The sequence below is a fragment of the Rattus norvegicus genome, chromosome 3, assembly GCF_036323735.1.
Source record: "Rattus norvegicus strain BN/NHsdMcwi chromosome 3, GRCr8, whole genome shotgun sequence".
Lineage (NCBI taxonomy): Eukaryota > Metazoa > Chordata > Mammalia > Rodentia > Muridae > Rattus > Rattus norvegicus.
The window spans coordinates 164,626,210-164,643,983 of record NC_086021.1 but is presented as its reverse complement, the minus strand read 5'-3'; the positions used below and the strand labels follow the sequence as shown (position 1 = coordinate 164,643,983).

Sequence of the window (17,774 nt, the reverse complement as noted above, 5' to 3'; positions counted from 1 at the left end):
TGCAGGCAGGCACAAATGTGATGTACATAATACATGCAGGAAAACACCCATGAACATACAAATAAAATAATAAGTAAAAAAATCCATTTAGAAAATTATGCAGCTGTCACCAAAATGGTTTTAGGGCTTTTCTGTCACTTCACGGGTTCGCTTGCATACATTATTTAGTCTTCATAGCAGCCTTGTTAAAGTGTTGACTTAATGCACACCCCATTCGTAAGTCAGTAATCAGTGGCTGCTGTACAAAGCTATGGTTACCGAAAATCAGTGTTTTAGAACATTTGCTCACAAAACAAACAAACAAAACGAAAACAACAACAAAAGAACTTGATTATGGCCTGGAGGGAGCACAGCATGCTCTTAATCTCAGAACTTGGACAGTAAAAGCTGGACGGTCCGCGTTCAGGGCCATCCTCAGCTACATAGAGAGTTTGTGGTCAGGATAGGTTACAGGCTAAACTGAAACCCAGACCAGCCCTGTGCCTGTAGCAGCTACTCTCCAGTACTGTCTCTGGCTCTTGGCAGCAGCTAGTCTTACTTATATTTTATCTCTTTGAATTGGCTCATTTTGAATATTTTTGTAATAGGATCAAACAATATATGGTCTTTTGTGTCCGATTTCTTTCATGTAGCATAAACTTCAAGATTTATTTGTTATATGTATCACTTCTTGCCCAATAATATTCCATCAAATGGATGCCCTCTATATTGTCTGTTTTCCAGTTAGGTGCACACAGTTTCTACTTTTGCTTACTAAGATAAATGCTGTCGTAAGCGTGCAACACTTTTCTGGACATTTGTTTAGGAAGAAAATTGCTGGGTCATATAATTCTGGGGTGTGTGTGTGTGTGTGTGTGTGTGTGTGTGTGTGTGTGTATGTGTATGTCTGTGTTGCTAGAGACCTATCCCTAACTTGCCTTGTAACCGGCAAGTTGCACCACTTAGGTTTTAAAATAGACTTGCTAAGAAGCTCATGTAGGCCCTTAAATCTGTGTGACCCTCCTACCTCTCTACCGTCCAAAGTTAGAGTCACACTGTTCTTCCTGGCTGTAAGTTGAATTTTTCAGTTCTTGCTAAACTGTGGCTGTGCTAGTTTTTATTTCTACCTGGAGTGAAAGTGAGTTCCAGTTTCCCCAGACTTTCCCAAACACTTCTTTTATTTATTTATTTATTTATTTATTTATTTATTTATTTATTTATTTTTCTTTTCTTTTATTCGGAGCTGGGGACCGAACCCAGGGCCTTGCACTTGTTAGGCAAGCGCTCTACCACTGAGCTAAATCCCCAACCCCTTCTTTTATTTATTTTATTTTTTATTTTACTTTTTCCAAGACAGGGTTTCTTTGTGTAACAGTCCTGGCTGTCCAGGAACTCACTTTGTAAGCCAAGCTGTCCTCAAATTCACAGAGGTCCCTGTCTCCCGAGTGCTGGGAATAAAGGTGTGCACCACACTCAGCTTCCCAAACACTTCCTTTTGTCTCTGTGGTTATGGTTCTGGCTGGCGTGCCATAGCTTGTTGTGGATTTGATTGCTTCTCCTCTGAGGACACTGGCACTGATGGTTTGTTATGCATTTCCTGATCATCTGTCTATTACCTTTGGAGAAATATCTGTTTAGAGACTTTGCCCACTTTTATTTGTACATTTTCTGTAATAGATGGTTTTGTCAACATATTCTTTTCTCTTTCTGTATCTATTGATTGTACCATTCAAAGAATGGTCCATTTAATTTCATAAAATTTTGGTCATAGAGTTGTTAACAGAATTACTTTATTGTTAATGTCCCTGGGATAATGACCCTCCATGTATTTCTGGCATTGGTAATTTGTATCCTTTTTCTTGATTAATTAGCCTGGCTAGAGTTTATTGGTTCTATTTTTCTTTATAGATCCAATTTTTACTTAAATATTTTCTCTATAGATTTCCTGTTTTTTATTAATTCTTTTTTTCAGAGCTGGGGACCGAACCCAGGGCCTTACGCTTGCTAGGCAAGTACTTTACCACTGAGCTAAATCCCCAACCCCGATTTCCTGTTTTTTAATCTAACCTTTCCTTTTTTCTCCTTTCTTTTTGCTTTTCAGGGGAGATCCTTTTGAGACCAGGCTTTGTTCAGTCAGCCCCAAGGCTGGTGCCAAACTCGGGTGTGCTTTTACCTCAGCCAGCAAGTGTCTGAGGTCTGAGCTGCCATAGTCAGCTTGACTCCACTGTTTCTTCTCGAGTCATTTCTTTCTTTCCTCTGCTTGCTTTAGACTTAAGTTGTTCTTCCTTCTCTGATGTGCTAAGGTAGAAGCCTAGGCTATCGGCCAGAGCTGTCTCTTCTTTCCTAACACGTGCTTTTAGTACAGATTCGGCCACATCTTACAAACTTTGATAATTTATCTTTCATTTAGCTCAAAGTACTTTTACATTTCTCTTGAGGCATATTTGACTCAGTTATTTAGAATAGTTGTCTCATCTCCAAATATCTTTGACTGTTTATTATCCGTTAGTTCTAGACACCTTACGTGGTGGTTTGAGAACACACTTGATACAGTTGCTACTCTTGTCTGCATTTATGTTATGCCAAATTTATTCCCGTGCCATGAGTTTTTGTTTCTTCAGTTTCTTCTGGGATATCTTTTTCTTCTGTGCATCCTCCTCTTCTGGCTTTGGAACAATCTGTTCCTTCTCAGTGAGGATCATCTTACTGTGGCAGGGGGAGCTCATGGATGAGTTAATCCGGCCATGAGCTCTTTAGGTTCGTCAGCGCCATCTTAAGTGCCTGTTCACCTGGGTGTGTTCAGTGACAGACAGTCTACATCTAACCCTAAGTTCAGCATTACTTCTTTTTTTTTTTTTTTTTTTTGGTTCTTTTTTTCAGAGCTGGGGACCGAACCCAGGGCCTTGCGCTTCCTAGGCAAGCGCTCTACCACTGAGCTAAATCCCCAACCCCTCAGCATTACTTCTTAAGCGCATTTTTAAGCATGTACAGCAAAAATTCAGCACTCTTTTTTGGCTGCTGTCCCTGTGTCTAGCCCCACTGTTTTGCTGGGGTGCACCTACTGACACCACCATTATACCACCAGAATGGCACACATTGTTTCTTTAAAGTGACGCCCTTCAGATATGTGGTGGTTTTGCTGGTATCCATACCCTTGATGGCCTGGGCACTTTCCCAGGTATTCTTAAAGTAAACATGAAGGTTGGAACCTCTTGATTTGCGTGGTTTTTGTGGGGTTTTCTGGGTCAAGAGAGTAGCGAACCATCTTCACAGCTTACCTCTGGCCGCTTACAGGAAGAACCAGCTGCTACTTTTGAAACTTGCCAAGGTGTGCTTTGTGGCCAAGGATGTGGTCTGTCTTTGGTGACTGACTGTTCATGTGACTTTGAGAATGGTGTGTGTTCCTCTGTTGTTGGATTACAGACGCTGCAGAAGTCAGACCTAGTTAATTGATGGTGGCACTCATGCCAACCTTGTCCTTACTGATTTTCCTGTCTGGTTGAGTATTCATGAAGTTCAAAAAATTCATCAGTTTCTCTCGGTAGTTCTTCAAGGTTTTGCTTCCTGTATTTTGATAGGATACTGTCCGGTACACATGTTAGGAACTACCATGTCATCTTGGAGAATTGACCCCTTAGCATTCTGTCATGGCTGTCTTTATTCCTAACAATTCTCCCTTTTCTGAACTCTGTGTTGTTTGAAACTTCATACAACTCTTTAAGCTTTCCTTTAGTGTTAGCATGATTTCTTTTTCTCCATGCATTTTATTTTATTGTTTTTTAAAGATCTATCTTATGTGTATGAGTGTTTTGCTTGCACATATATATGTGTACTGCATGCATGCATGGTGCCCATGGAAGTCAGAAGAAGGCATCAGATCCTCTGGAACTGTAGTTACAGATGGTTGTGATCTGCCTTATCTGGGAACCAAAGTTAGGTCCTCTAGAAGATCAGTGAGTGTTTCGCCATTGGGCTTCTCTCTACATGGCTGGTTGTTGTTGATATTGTTGTTATTTTGAGATAGGGTCTCATGTGAGTGTTTGTATAAGTCTGTGATGGGTATGTACATAGGAAGCAGTTACCAAAGGAGGCCAAAGCAGTAGAATCCGCCTGGAAGTAGAGTTTCTGGTGGTTGTAAACTGCCTGATGTTGGTGCTGGGAATTGAACTTGGGTCTTTTGCAAGAGTGGTACAGGCACCTAACCATGAGCTATCTCTTGTTATGAAAGGGGTTTTCTTGGGTAACATATAGTTGACTTTTTCCCTCTTATTCCACTGACAGGTTGGGTGTGTGTGTGTGTGTGTGTGTGTGTGTGTGTGTGTGACTATATTTCACTCATAGACTTTTAATCGATACTGTTTGTAATTATGTCTAACTGGTAGCTGTCATTGGTGTGTCTGACCATGCATAGACTTGTACAGTGTTGGTGACATAAGAGGTAGATTCTACCACACGTAAGCACGTAAGCTGCACTGGATTTGTTTTTTTAACCTTCCATTTTTCTCTGCTTCTGTGGATTAATTGAGCATTATATGATTGTGTTGACTCCTCATTTAGTGTGTTAGCTATGCTTCTGTGTGTGTATGTGTGGTTTATGTATGTTTGTAGATGTTGTGTTCCCATGTGTGTGCATGAATGTGTGGAGACAAAAGTTTGATCTCCAGTCTGCCTGCTTTGACACTTTTCACTTGGTTTGTTTGTTTGTTTGTTTGTTTGTTTTTGTGACATGGCCTCCCTCCCTCTCGCCTTGGTGCTTGTCTGTTGAGCTTGTCTGGGGCACTGAGCTCCAGTGCTGGGGTTGTAACTATATGCTGTCGCACCTGGCTTTCAGTGGATGCTGGGATCTGAACTCAGGTCCTTGTGCTTGTGGTGGCAGACAATTTACCGAGGGAGTCATGTTCCCAGCCCCCAATCATATTTATTTTGAAGTCATTTTTAGCTGGGTGTGTGCTTATATCTGTAATCCCAGCATTCCAGAGGCTGAGGCAGAAGATTGCTGCTAGTTTGAGGCTAACGTAGGCTTCAAAGGGGGTGTGTATATGATGTTATATAGTGGTTTGTTTGTATTGGTTGTCCTGGAGTTTGGAGCATTCTAACAGTCAGGCAGTGTTAAGTTTGTGGGTAGAACAAGCATCCCAGTCCCCTCTCATTTATGATACTGCTGCCGTTCGGGTCATTCTCCAGGTGCTATGATCACCTGATACTGTTGTTATTTGCATTTTGGATTGATTTAGATTTTAAAAAGTTAATTTGCATCTGTTTGTTTCATCAACCCTCTTTGTGTATAGTGTACAGACTACACATTACAAGAAACAGGTAGCTACAGAGATTCTCACCAGTATCAGTTTCCTCGTCTCTAAAGAGCTACCCTTCATATTTCTGATAGGAGAGGTCAAGTTTTGTCTGAGAAAATTTATATTTTCCCTTACTTTCAAAAAATAGCATCACTGAATTCAGTAGTTGGTATGTTTTTTTTTTTTTAAACCCCCTTTTCTGTGCTTTAAATTTTTTTTTCTGTTTTTTTGCTGTGTGGCTTCAGACAGTATACCTAATAACAGTTTTTCTCTTCTGGGGTGTGTGTGTGTGTGTGTGTGTGTGTGTGTGTGTGTGTGTGTGTGTGTGTGTGTGTGCAAGCACACATGCCAGTGTGAGTGTGTGTGTATGTCTGTATGTTTGCAGGTGCAATTGCACAAATGTGTGTTTGTAGATGACAGGACAGCCTCAGGTATTGCCCTCGTTTTTGGGGACAGGGTCTCTCACTGACCTGGAACTCCCTGAGTAGACCAGTCTGGCCAACCAGTCAGCCCAGGGAATTCTCCTGTCTCCAGCCCTGCAGCTCTGGGTTTACAAGTGTGCCTACCACATTGGCTTTTTTTTTTTCCTTTAGAATTATTTTATCACATTGGCTTTTTTAATTTTTGTTTTTTTAAGTAGGTTCTGGAGGTTGAACGTGTATCCTCATACTTGCAAGCACTTTTTTTTTCTTTTTTTGTTTAGAGATATTCACTTGGGCTAGTAACATTTGTTGAGGAAATTGTTCTATGGTTTGACAGTCTTGTCAAAAAAACAAAACAAAACAGTTAACCTTGGCATGTGGTGGATGGCACCTGTTTTTAAATCCCAGCACTCAGGAGGCAGAGGTTGGCAGATCTATGTAAATTTGAGGTCGAACTGTTCTCCATAGAGAGTTCTGGTCAGTCAGGACTGCACAATTAGACTGTCTCACAGCCTAACACAGACAGACAAATCCCTCACAAACAAGCAAAGCAAACACTGCGTAACCATTGGGGAGTGTCAGTGTCATTGCTGTTCCACCAGTGTGGTCTTTCTTTATGCCCAGTCTGTTACTCCAGTCCTGACTGGTGTTGCCTTGTGATGAATTTACAAGTCAGCCATTCGGGACTGTGGTTCTTCCAACCTCAAGACGGTTTTGACTGTCCTGGTCCCTGGCATGCCCACATGAGAGTTAGTAGTAAATTATTGATTTTTACAGTGAAGACAACTGGGCCTTGGTAGGAATGACATCAAATCAGCAGCAACGGACTATTGTTTTAGTAATAATAAGCAGTATGGAAGATATTGTTCGAGTCAGTAAAATCACCTCCTGAACATGGAATGTTTTTCCATGGTTCTTGTTCTTGTTGTTGTTGTTGTTGTTGTTTTGTTTTGTTTTTTGTTTTTTGGACAGGTTCTCACTGCCTGACTTTGGAGTTGAGATCCTCCTGCCTTGGTGTTCTGAGCATCCTTTAATATCTTTTGACAGTGTTTAGTTTAACAGTGTTTAGGTTTTTTTAAGTCTTGCACTAATGCTGTTAAATATCTCTGTTTTGTTTTGTTTTGTTTTGTTTTGCTTTTGAGACAGAATTTCTCTGTGTAACAGAGCCCTGACTGTCCTGGAACTCACTTTTTAGACCAGGCTGGCCTTGAGTGCTAAGATAAAAGGCATGTGCCACCATACTGGGCAAACATCTTATTTTACTCTAATGCTACTCTAAGTGTGGTTCATAAGCAGGATTATGTTATCTACAAACAGTGTTCCCATAGTCCCAGTTCAAGTCTCTCATTACTTTCCCCAATGTTCACATTTATGTTTCTAGTACATCGTTAAGTGCAGTTGGTAAGGATGGGCATCTTTAGGTCTTTTCTTGTCTTACGAGGAAAACATTCGTCTTTACTAGTTAGCATGATGTTAGTTTGTAAATACCTTTAGCTGACTGAGAATGTTCTGTTCTGCTTCAAGTGTGTGCAGAGTGTTAATCATGAAAGCATGTTTGGCTGTTGCCATTTTTCTCCTGTGTCTTTTGACAAACCCTGAGGTGACCTGTAGGCTGTTGGTTTTCTGTATGTAACAGTTAGTATGTTGAATTATTTCTGGTCGCTTTTGCTGTATGTGTTGCTAGGTTTTTGCATCTATATTGGTAAGAGAGACTGACCTGCAGTTTTCTTGTGGTGTATTTGTCTAGGTTGGTTACCAGACTACTGGCCTCACCTATTTTGAGGAATCTGGGTGTTTGTGTTAATTCTTCTTTAAATGTTTGGTATGATGTGAAGCCTTTGGTCTGGATCTCGGCTTTTTTCTGGAGGTCTTAGTTGTTGCTGTGTGAATCATCGCTAATTCAGGTCTTACAGGTCTGCCTGCTGCTGCCCGTTTCACAGCCCGTGTTCTCCTGGTCATTTCCTTTAGCTTATCTAGACTGTTGACATGTGGTCATTTTCAGTACTTTGCTAGTCTCTCCTGCTGTGGTCATTGGTAGTAAGATTCTCTCATTCATTCCTGAGTTTAATAACCTTAGCCAGTTGTTAGAAGCTGTAGTTACATTTATCTGTTAATTGACCTTTTCACAAAATCTTGAAATAAAAGGTATTATCAATGTTTGTGTAGTTTTCTGCTTTTAATTTCTTTTATTTCTGTTGCCCTGTTTTATTTTGTTGTGCTTATTTCCCCTAGTTTCTCATGGTAGATTATTAGCTTGTGATTCCCCATTTGAAATACTGTTTAGTGCACAGATACTCTGCAAGAATGGCTTCTGCAGGGCCTCAAGCTATAGGTTTGCTTCTTGCTTTGCTTAAGGAAAAGGAAGAAAGAAGTTCTTGCCTTTTTTTAGCTTGATTTTTGAGCTTAAACACTATACCATTGCTGCTGTCCAGACATTTTTGTTGTAAGAAGTAGTATTTTCCTGTGTTTCACCCTAAGAAAAAGCGTTCTTCGGAGCACTTTCTGTTTCCCCCTCGTGCCATGATCTAAGACGCAGGTGTAGACAGAATTCTGAGACTTGTTCATTATCATGGGGCATGTGTATTCAGATAAACCCAACGTTATTAAAGGTTTGTTTGCTCCATACAAACTGTAACAAGAAGCTTTTGATTTGATTGATCCACAGAAGTTTTATATATGGTGCTTGCAATGGTGAAATGTTTGTGAATCTTTATAATCTGCTCATGTTCTGTCATTGTGCTGTTGAGTGAGTGTGTGTGTGTGTGCATGTGTGTGCGCACGCGTGTGTGTCTGTGTATGTCTGTGTGTGTGTGTCTGTATGTCTGTGTGTGTGTGTGTCTGTGTGTGTATCCGTGTATGTGTCTGTGTGTCTGTGTGTCTGTGTGTTTGTGTGTGTCTCTGTGTGGGTGTGTCTCTCTGTGTGTGTGTGTCTGTGTGTGCATCTGTGTGTGTGTGTGTCTGCGTGTATGTGTTTCTGTGTGTTTTCTCATTTGGTATCTGCTCTGGAGTAGTTGTGGTCCAGAAAAGGGAAGGGGCAGATGAACTGGGAACTGTGTGATAAATGAAGGCCCCAAGGCCTTAGGAAGGAGAGAAAGGAAAGCCAGCTAAAGTTTCCAGCTGTTGGCCTGTATTTTAAGAACAAAGTTTTATTTATTTGTGTCATGTGAGTGCTGACCACCCGTGTGGGTGCAGGCAGAGACTGGAAGGAGGTTAGGTCCTTGGAACTGGAGTTACTTGTGGTTGTGCGCTGCCCAGCATGTGTGCTGGGAACCACATGTGGGTCCTCTGTGAAAATAGAAAATGCTCTTAACCACTGAGCCATCTCTCATCCCCTGCCTTTATCAATCCACCCACTCCTCCTTCCTTCCCTCGCTCTATCTATCCATTCTGTCTGTCCATCCATCCTTCCATCCATCCGTCCATCCATCCACCCATCCATTTATTGCTTTGTTTTGAGGCAGGGTCTTTTTAGTCCAAGCTGACCTAGAACTCACTATGTAGTTCAGGATTTTTAAAAGTTCTTTTATAAACAGCAGCTTACAACTGTGTTTGTAACTCTAGTTCTAGGAGATCTGGAACCCTCTTTTGGCCTTCATGGGCACCAGGCAAAAGTTGTGTACAGACCTACATGTAGGCACAACACCCATATACATAAAATAAATAATAACTTAAAATTTTAGTAAAAGGTTTCTTTAAATGTTTAATTGTGTGTATATCCCTGTGCTGTGCTGTGCCTTTGGGGGTCAGAGGATGGTATGCGGTGTTATAAGTCCCTTCCTCCCCTTCACATGGTTCCAGGGATCAGTCAGGTTATCAGGCTAGTGTGACAACCAGCCTTACCCATTGGGTCATCTTGCTGGCCCTTGTTGTCTTGCTGTTTGAAGGAAAACAGCATTTCAGATAGAAAAGCCTGGGAGAGACCCTCTGGGCAGGGGAGATCAAGTAGAGAAAACACAGCTGAATTTGGACTCAGGTGTGCACTGGGGAAAGCATAGATGGGCGAGCAGGGTAGGTTCAGAACAGTGCTCTGTCAGAAGCTTAGGTTTAGACTACAGCACTGTCAGCTGTTGTTAAGTGCCTGAAGATACCTTCAGAGCACTTCCGAGTTGCTTCCTTGGCTCTTTGGAAGTCAACTGCTCTCTTCTGCCAAAACTTCTTCCTTGACAGTAAATGTTCCTTTGTTTTTATTTTTTTATTCACAGTTCACTGAGACCTTTTTGACCGAGAGGGACAAATTGTCCAAATGGAGTGGAATTCCTCAGTTGCTCCTTAAGCTGTATGCCACCAGCCATCTGCACAGTGACTTCGTTGAGTGCCAAAGCATTCTCAAGGTAACTGATAGGGCCTTAGAGAGGCTGTGCTCAGGGTCTTCAGATTCCCCAAACTATCGACCTTTTAAAAATAGCCAGCTTTCTTTATATGAGCTGTAGAACACTGGAGAAGTTCCGAAACATTAAAAGAAGAAAATAATCACTCGTTATTCCAGTGCCTAGGAATTTGAGTGTTTCCCTCACCCCCACCTCCTGTGGAGTTAGGGACTGAGCCCAAGGCCTTGCACATGCAAGGCTTGAATTGTATCCTGAGCCCCTATCCCTACTCCTGTCCCTAGATGGCATTCTTTTTGAAAAGAATTTTAAAGGCCCTATATCACTGGAGGCTCTTGGGAGGAGCTTTATGACTCTCAACAATTATCACTAATGTAAAATGTAAGTTAGACTTCCAGTCAGGTTGAGTGTGCTATAACATTGTTCCAGACACTTGTTTTCCACCTTGAGTGCTGTCTCAGTGCTGGCTCACACTCATCGCTTCTGACTTGAGCTTGAACCAAACACGAATTTAGAGAAGCAGCTGGAGCCACAGTTGTAACCTGTGTAAGCTTGCAATCATAACAACACTGAATAGTACAGTACTCTTCAGAGGCAAAGCATTGATTATGATATCTCACAGGTTATCCTAAACTTGTTTTTAAAATAAACTTAGCTTTTCTCTTTAGGAAGAGATATTATATATTCATCCTTTCACAGTCTGATTTATAGAAGTAATTATGTGCCTTAAAATGCTTTCCAAGTTGGGTGTGGTAACTGCAAGCTTTTAATCCCGACATTTGGAAGGCCAGAGGCAGTTGGACAAGGCTATCTATCCTTTTCTACATAGTTAGTTCCAAGCTAGTCTGGGATTGTCTCTCAAAACAAAACAAAACAAAACAACAAAAAACAAAAAATAAAGGCGTTTCCCAAAGACCTGCCAAATGTCTCTGAAGGATTGGGAAATTAATATCCAAGTGACCTTGGTGTGTGGTTCTCTTCATTCATTCTGCAAACACTTGAAACCACAGTGTTCTGCAAGAGTTCTTTTTTTGAGGGGGGGTTGTGCAGAGAACTTTATTGATGGTATTCAAGAGAGTAGGGAGGGCTCCCTAGGCCCCTCCTGTTATTATGGGGTCTGGGATGGAAGTTGTGAGGGAGATGCTCAGTGTTGGGGGATGAGTTGGGACGGGGATTCCTCAGCAACTGAGCACCTCTCTCTTGCTCCCAATGTCCTTGCTGGGGCGGGTAGCCCAGGGTTTCTTACTCCTTGGAGGCCATGTACGCCATGAGGTCCACCACCTTGTTGCTGTAGCTGTATTCATTGTCATACCAGGAAATGAGCTTTACAAAGTTGTCATTGAGAGCAACGCCAGCCCCAGCATCAAAGGTGGAAGAGTCAACTGTTAAAGTCGCAGGAGACAACCTGGTCCTCAGTGTAGCCCAGGATGCCCTTTAGTGGGTCCTCAGATGCCTGCTTCACTACCTTCTTAGTGTCATACTCGGCAGGTTTCTACAGGCAGCATGTCAGATCCACAATGGATACATTGGGGGTAAGAACATGGAAGGCCATGCCACTGAGCTTCCCGTTCAGCTCTGAGATGGCCTTGCCCACAGCCTTGGCAGCACCAGTGCATGTAGGGATGATGTTCTGGGCTGCCAAGGCTGTGGGCCATCATGACATCACACCACAGCTTTCCAGAGGGGCCATCCACAGTCTTCTGAGTGGCAGTGATGGCATGAACTGTAGTCGTGATCCCTTCCATGATGCCAAAGTCATGGATGACCTTGGCCAGGGAGGCTAAGCAGTTGGTGATGCTGATAATCTTGAGGGAGTTGTCATATTTCTCGTGGTTCACACATATCACAAACGTGAGGGCATCAGCTGAAGGGGCGGAGATGATGACCCTTTTGGCCTCACCCTTCAAGTGAGCCCCAGCCTTCTCCATGGTGGTGAAGACGCCAGTAGACTCCATGACATACTCAGCACCAGCGTCACCCCATTTGATGTTAGCGGGATCTCGCTCCTGGAAGATGGTGATGGGCTTCCCGTTGATGACGAGCTTCCCATTCTCAGCCTTGACTGTGCCGTTGAACTTGCCATGGGTAGAGCCATACTGGAACATGTAGACCATGTAGTAGAGGTCAGTGAAGGGGTTGTTGATGGCAACAATGTCCACTTTCCCAAATACAGAGCAGAAGGTAGCCCTGGTAACCAGGAGCCAAATACAGCCAAGTCCATTCACACTGACCTTCACCATCTTGTCTGGGATGAGTCTGGCACTGCAGAAGATGTGGGTCTCTGGAAGAGGGAGGAGCAGAGAGCCAAGAGTTCTTTCTGTCTGTTACTGTGTTCTATGAACAAAGGATGCTATGCCCCTCCCAGAGTTTGAGATCTACTGCAGGCACCTACTGTGCTGAATACCTCCTCTGCCTTGAGGCTTAGAGGAGGGAATACAAAGAAGAATCTGTCCAAGTGTTCAGAGGCGCTCCCTTTGTCCCCGATTAGTCTAGGGGATAAAACCCGAGGTTCCTAAGTAGTTACAAAGTAAAGGGCCAAATGTCACAAGTGACATAGAGATCCCTTTGGGTGGCCATGGAAGACCGTCAGAATGCCTTTGACTTGGAGAAGTCACTGAGCACTTCCTTCAGGAGCTCACAGTCCTACAGAGATCTGCTTATGGCTACAGAACTGGTTGTTTCTTGCAATACCTGGTGGCATGAAGTAGCTGCCACCATCTTCTCTCAGCAGTTCTCAGTGAGCAGAAGTTCATCTGCTTCCTGTGGTATTTACTGTAGGACCTGAAGATGTTTGGACTCTCCAAAATGGCCTTCCTGGTACCATGCAAGCTGCTGCTGGAGATGACTAAGGCTACACATCCTAGCTTTCCTGAGCTACCTGCTGGGCTTTCTCAGCCTGGCAGTGAGTGGGCTAGCCCTTTGTAAGGCTGATGTCTAACTGTGCTGTGTCATTTCTCTGTACTCTAGTTATGAAATCAGTCACCGCAGCCAGATTCCATGGGAAAAAGACTCCAAGGGTCCTGAATACTTCATTGAGGGCTGGCTTTGTGTTCCGGGGGTTCACTTTGTTACTAAAATGAATATTATAGTGATATTTAGTGTCTTTTCTGTTAAATTCTAAAATGGAATCTGTACTTTTTTTGATCCAGGAGATTTCTCCTCTTCTCTCTATGGAGGCTATGGCGTTTGTGACTGAAGACAGGAAATTTACTCAAGAAGCTACATATCCAAATACATATATTTTTGACTTATTTGGAGGCGTTGATGTAAGTAGCTGTTTAATGCTGTTAGTACTTAAGTTGTTGAGAATTCAAACCAAGAGGCAAGAAGAAATTCAGATTTTATATCAAGTACTTCAGATCTTTTAACTTAAAAAGAAAAAGTTTGTTTTGGTTTTCGAGACATGGTCTCACCATGTTGCTCTGGCCGTCCTGGATCTCTCTGTGTAGACCAGGCTGGACTCTCACTCACAGGGATCTGTCTGCCTCTGCCTCCCAAGTGCTGAGATTAAAGCTATGTGTCAGCACCACCACCAGCTTAACTTTTAACTTGTAAAATTTATTCTACATTCGTGTGTGTGTGTGTGTGTGTGTGAGAGAGAGAGAGAGAGACAGACAGACAGACAGACAGGCAGACGCACGCACGCACATGCACCCTCTTGTGGTTTGCTTCTTCCACAGTGTGAGTTCTGTGGATTCACCTTCAGTCATCAGCTCAGTGGCTCAGACTTGCCCTGATGAGCATTTCTCTGGTGTGGACTTGACCTTTCAGATCAATGGCATTCTCTCACTGTAGTATTTGCTTTGAAAGAATTTATTTGAAGTGCTAATAAGTGAACTTATTAGCTAATAACACTAATAACAAAGTGAAAGGTGTCCCCATGTCTTCCTTGGAAGCTGCTGTGACCACTAGTGTCTTGTGTGCACCAGAGATGTTCTTGATTTAGATGTGTGTGATGTGCAAATGCTCCCATCCCCAACTTAGTCTCCTTTCTCCTCACATGCACTGGCAGGCCGTATATCCGGAACACTTTCCTACTTTGCTTTTTTCCATGTACACCTAAATAGTCCATATTTTAAATATCTAGTTAGTATTTCTTGGTGTAATTATACCATAGTTTATTTGCTTGGACTCCTGTTGAACACTAGTTTTTTCACATTTTTTTTTAATTACAAACAATACTGCTAAAGGACTTTTTACATTTTGGAGCCAAAATATGTCTTTTATTTATTAATCTGCAGTTTATACCAACTTTTATCAACTTAAATACCAGGAACAAATTACAAAAGTATCTGTTTACCTATACCATCACAAACATTCTGTATAGATGTGTGTATTTTTTTTTTTGGTTCTTTTTTCGGAGCTGGGGACCGAACCCAGGGCCTTGCGCTTGCTAGGCAAGCGCTCTACCACTGAGCTAAATCCCCAACCCCAGATGTGTGTATTTTTAAAAATTTCTTTTGGGCTGGAGAGATATCTCAGTAGTTAATAGCACTGGCTGCTCTTCCAGAGGACCTAGGTTCAGTTCCCAGAACCCACATGGGAGCTCACAACTGTCTGTAACTCTAGGTTCTGACCCCATCACCCCGACATACATGCAGGCAAAACACCACCACACATGAAATAAAAATAAATTTAAAAAATTTAAATTATTTCTTTTATTTTTCAAATTGTAATTACATCATTTCTCCCTTCCTCATTTTTTAAAAAGTTTTTATTTTTATTTATATATATTATGTAGTAGTGTGTATGCCTGTGTGAGTTTATATGCACTTGCCTGCAGAGGCCAGAAGAGGGCGGAAAATTCCCCAGAACTGGAGTTGTAGATGTTTATGAGCTGCCGTGTGGGTGCTGGGAATCCACCTGGGTCCTGTGCAGGGGCTGCGCCGCGTGCGTTTTAATTGCTTAGCCGTCTGTTTACCCCTAGTGCATGTTTATTTTTATGTTTTATTATTTTATATGTTTTATTATTTTTATTTTTATGTTTTAATTGCTTAGCCATCTGTTTACTCCCAGTGCATGTTTATTTTTTAGGATTTTGTTACATCAGCCTAGTCTTGATGCAGAAGAGCACACTGGTAATTTCTACAAAATAAATTCTGTTTTGTCTTACTACTCAAGTAAATAAAACACACCAGTACCTAGAAGCCCTTTCTCTGTGTAGCTTGTCTTTACTAAGCTGATATTTAAAAAAAGAAAAACAAATCCACTATTTTTTTTCAAAATTTAATTTTATTTATATGAGTACACTGTAGCTATCTTCAGAGGGCATCAGATTCCATTGCAGGTGGTTGTGAGCCACCATGTGGTTGCTGGGATTTGAACTCAGGGCCTCTGGAAGAGCACTCAGTGCTCTTAACCTCTGAGCCATCTCTCCAGCCCCACATTCTATAATGATGAATTAGTCAAACTGCTTCATGCTCCTGGTGGGTCGCTCTTCACACACGAGCAGGCTTAACTTTAATATGCCTTGACTAGCTTAGTGACTGTACACTTCCAGTTCTTCCTGCGGCCAGCACACATTTCCTCCAGTATTCCAGGCTCAACACCTTCTAAATCTATATTTCATCTCGGTTACTTTTTGGGACCCACCCCCACCCCCACACATAGGGCAGCATTCCCTTTCCACCTACATTGTTGGATGTTTTCTTTCTTGCAGCTCTTAATCTGATCCCTCTCCCTCCAAGTCATGGTGATTCTCCTCCTCTCCCCTCTGTCCCTGTCTCTTGCCCGCACAATCTAAAAGTCTTCCCCAGTCTCCCTGCCCAGCCAATGGCTGTATAGCAGTTTTTATCAGTCAAAGCCAGCTGGGGCATGGACCCTCAGGTTTGGAAGCGTGGCATTTTGGGAGCCAAAATAGGACAAAGCATTAGGTAGGGCCATTCCCAATATGGTTATTCTAGGTGACTTTGCTTCATCCAGCCTTTCAGGCAGATCCAGTCAGAACTTCAATCAAGTCCTGAGCCTTCTAAACATACAGAGACTGGATAACAGATGCTAAAGCTAGCTTTCTTAAGTCTAATCACATTTTCTAATTTTCCTACTCCTCCCTACCCCTTTAAAGAATTTCTCATCGCCCCTATTCAGCAGAAAGAAGTTACGGAGAATCATCCTGGTCCCTTGGGATTGGATGTCTGGTTATGGTTATTTTATAAATTATAGGTAGGTTGTCATTTTAAGGGATTATTCGGAAATGGTCATAATTTTGAACAGGAAGGAAATAAATAGCTGGGGTGGATTATTAGATTTATTTTAAAGCAAAGAATCATATAGCCACAATCTTACATTGATAGAAATCTTTATAATTGATACAAATTGAAGTTATAGTTTTACATTTGTACAGAATTTATAGATTGATGCAGATTTAAGGTTTTCATTGATATAAATTTCTTATATCGATAGAAAATGTGAAATTAATATTGTTGATCTTAGGCATTATACCTGTACAGCTCATTAAGAAACCAAGGCTTAGGTGCAGCACTTCTAATACTATTGTTACACAGTGTTTAGGATGAGTAAGTAACACATGGTAAGGGCCAGGTAGTAACTCATGGTTATAGTGCACTCTGATCTAATTGTATTAAGGTGCTTTCTGTAGAAATACCCAGGAGTATAGAAATAGCTAAGAGTAGTCAATGTTCAATAGTTCAGATATACTTCATAAAGATAGTTTTCAGAACCATCAGAAACACACAGATTATGAAGTTTAATATCAGTTCATTATTAGAGATCATTTGACAGAGACATGACTGCTCCTGACATTGCCCCTTCTTGGTTTAAAGAAGACATTGAACATCATAACCTCCATATGGAGCTGCTCCAGTTATGGCAGAATAGCCACTGGGAAAAACTTACCTTATTCATGTACAGACAAAAATACTGTCCAAGAAAAGACACACAGTGCAGGATAGTTGACAGCTTTGCTCTGCCAAGACCATACACAAGTCCTTTATAGTTCCTGCTTCATTTCAAGATGTGTTAGATGGTTCTGGGCCAGAGGCTAAAGACGGTTACCCCAGTGTTTGGAGGAATGAAGGACTGTCCAGGTAGTCAGCTGTCTCTCCAAGTTGGTTACGTTTTGGAAGCCATGCTTTGTGCTTCCTGTGTCTTCAGATGATATTTAATTCTTTCTCGGATTTCTGATGGGGTTGAAGACTAATTATAGTCTCTCATAATCAAACTCAAGTTGTTTAACATTGAGGAAGATGATATAGATTTGAAAGGATGGTTTTTAGATGGTAATACAAGCTAAAATCAAAACAACTCAGGTATAGAATTATAAGCTTGTTAAATTAGAATAGATGGTAGAGTACTTTAATTGACAAATATGATGGGCTGGGATGTTAATTATATATAATACTTTGTAATTTACATGATTGTTATGTTTATGTTCAATTTGTATCTAAGAGAAGAGCCTTTTTAAGAAAATTTGGACAGAAATGGTGAGATGTTGGGGATTGGTTTTAATGATTTGTCTTATTTTGGTTCCCAAAAAGCCATGCTTCTAGACCTGAGGGTCCCTGCCGCAGCTGGCTTTGATTGATAGTAAAGAATTGCCATACAGCCAATGGCTGGGCAGAGAGAAGGAGGTAGGATTTTTATATTGCATGGGCAAGGGGCTGGGAGAGAGGAGAGACAGAATTGCTATGACAGGGAAGGAGAAAGGTGAAACTTTTTCCTGTCGGCATGTAAGGATCCAGGAATGCCACCCTAGAGGCCACTTCCCCAGTTGGGTGTGGGGTAACAGATGAAAT

General features: G+C 41.8%; 1 protein-coding gene across 1 annotated transcript in view; it reads left to right on the top strand.

Annotated features, from left to right (window-relative positions):
• Positions 1-17,774, top strand: part of Trpc4ap (transient receptor potential cation channel, subfamily C, member 4 associated protein) — a 70,978-nt gene that overhangs the window by 9,140 nt on the left and 44,064 nt on the right. The window contains exons 2-3 of the mRNA NM_001100748.1: positions 9,898-10,026; positions 13,170-13,286. Coding sequence (NP_001094218.1) covers positions 9,898-10,026; positions 13,170-13,286 — 246 coding nt within the window. The remainder of the gene's footprint in view (positions 1-9,897; positions 10,027-13,169; positions 13,287-17,774) is intronic.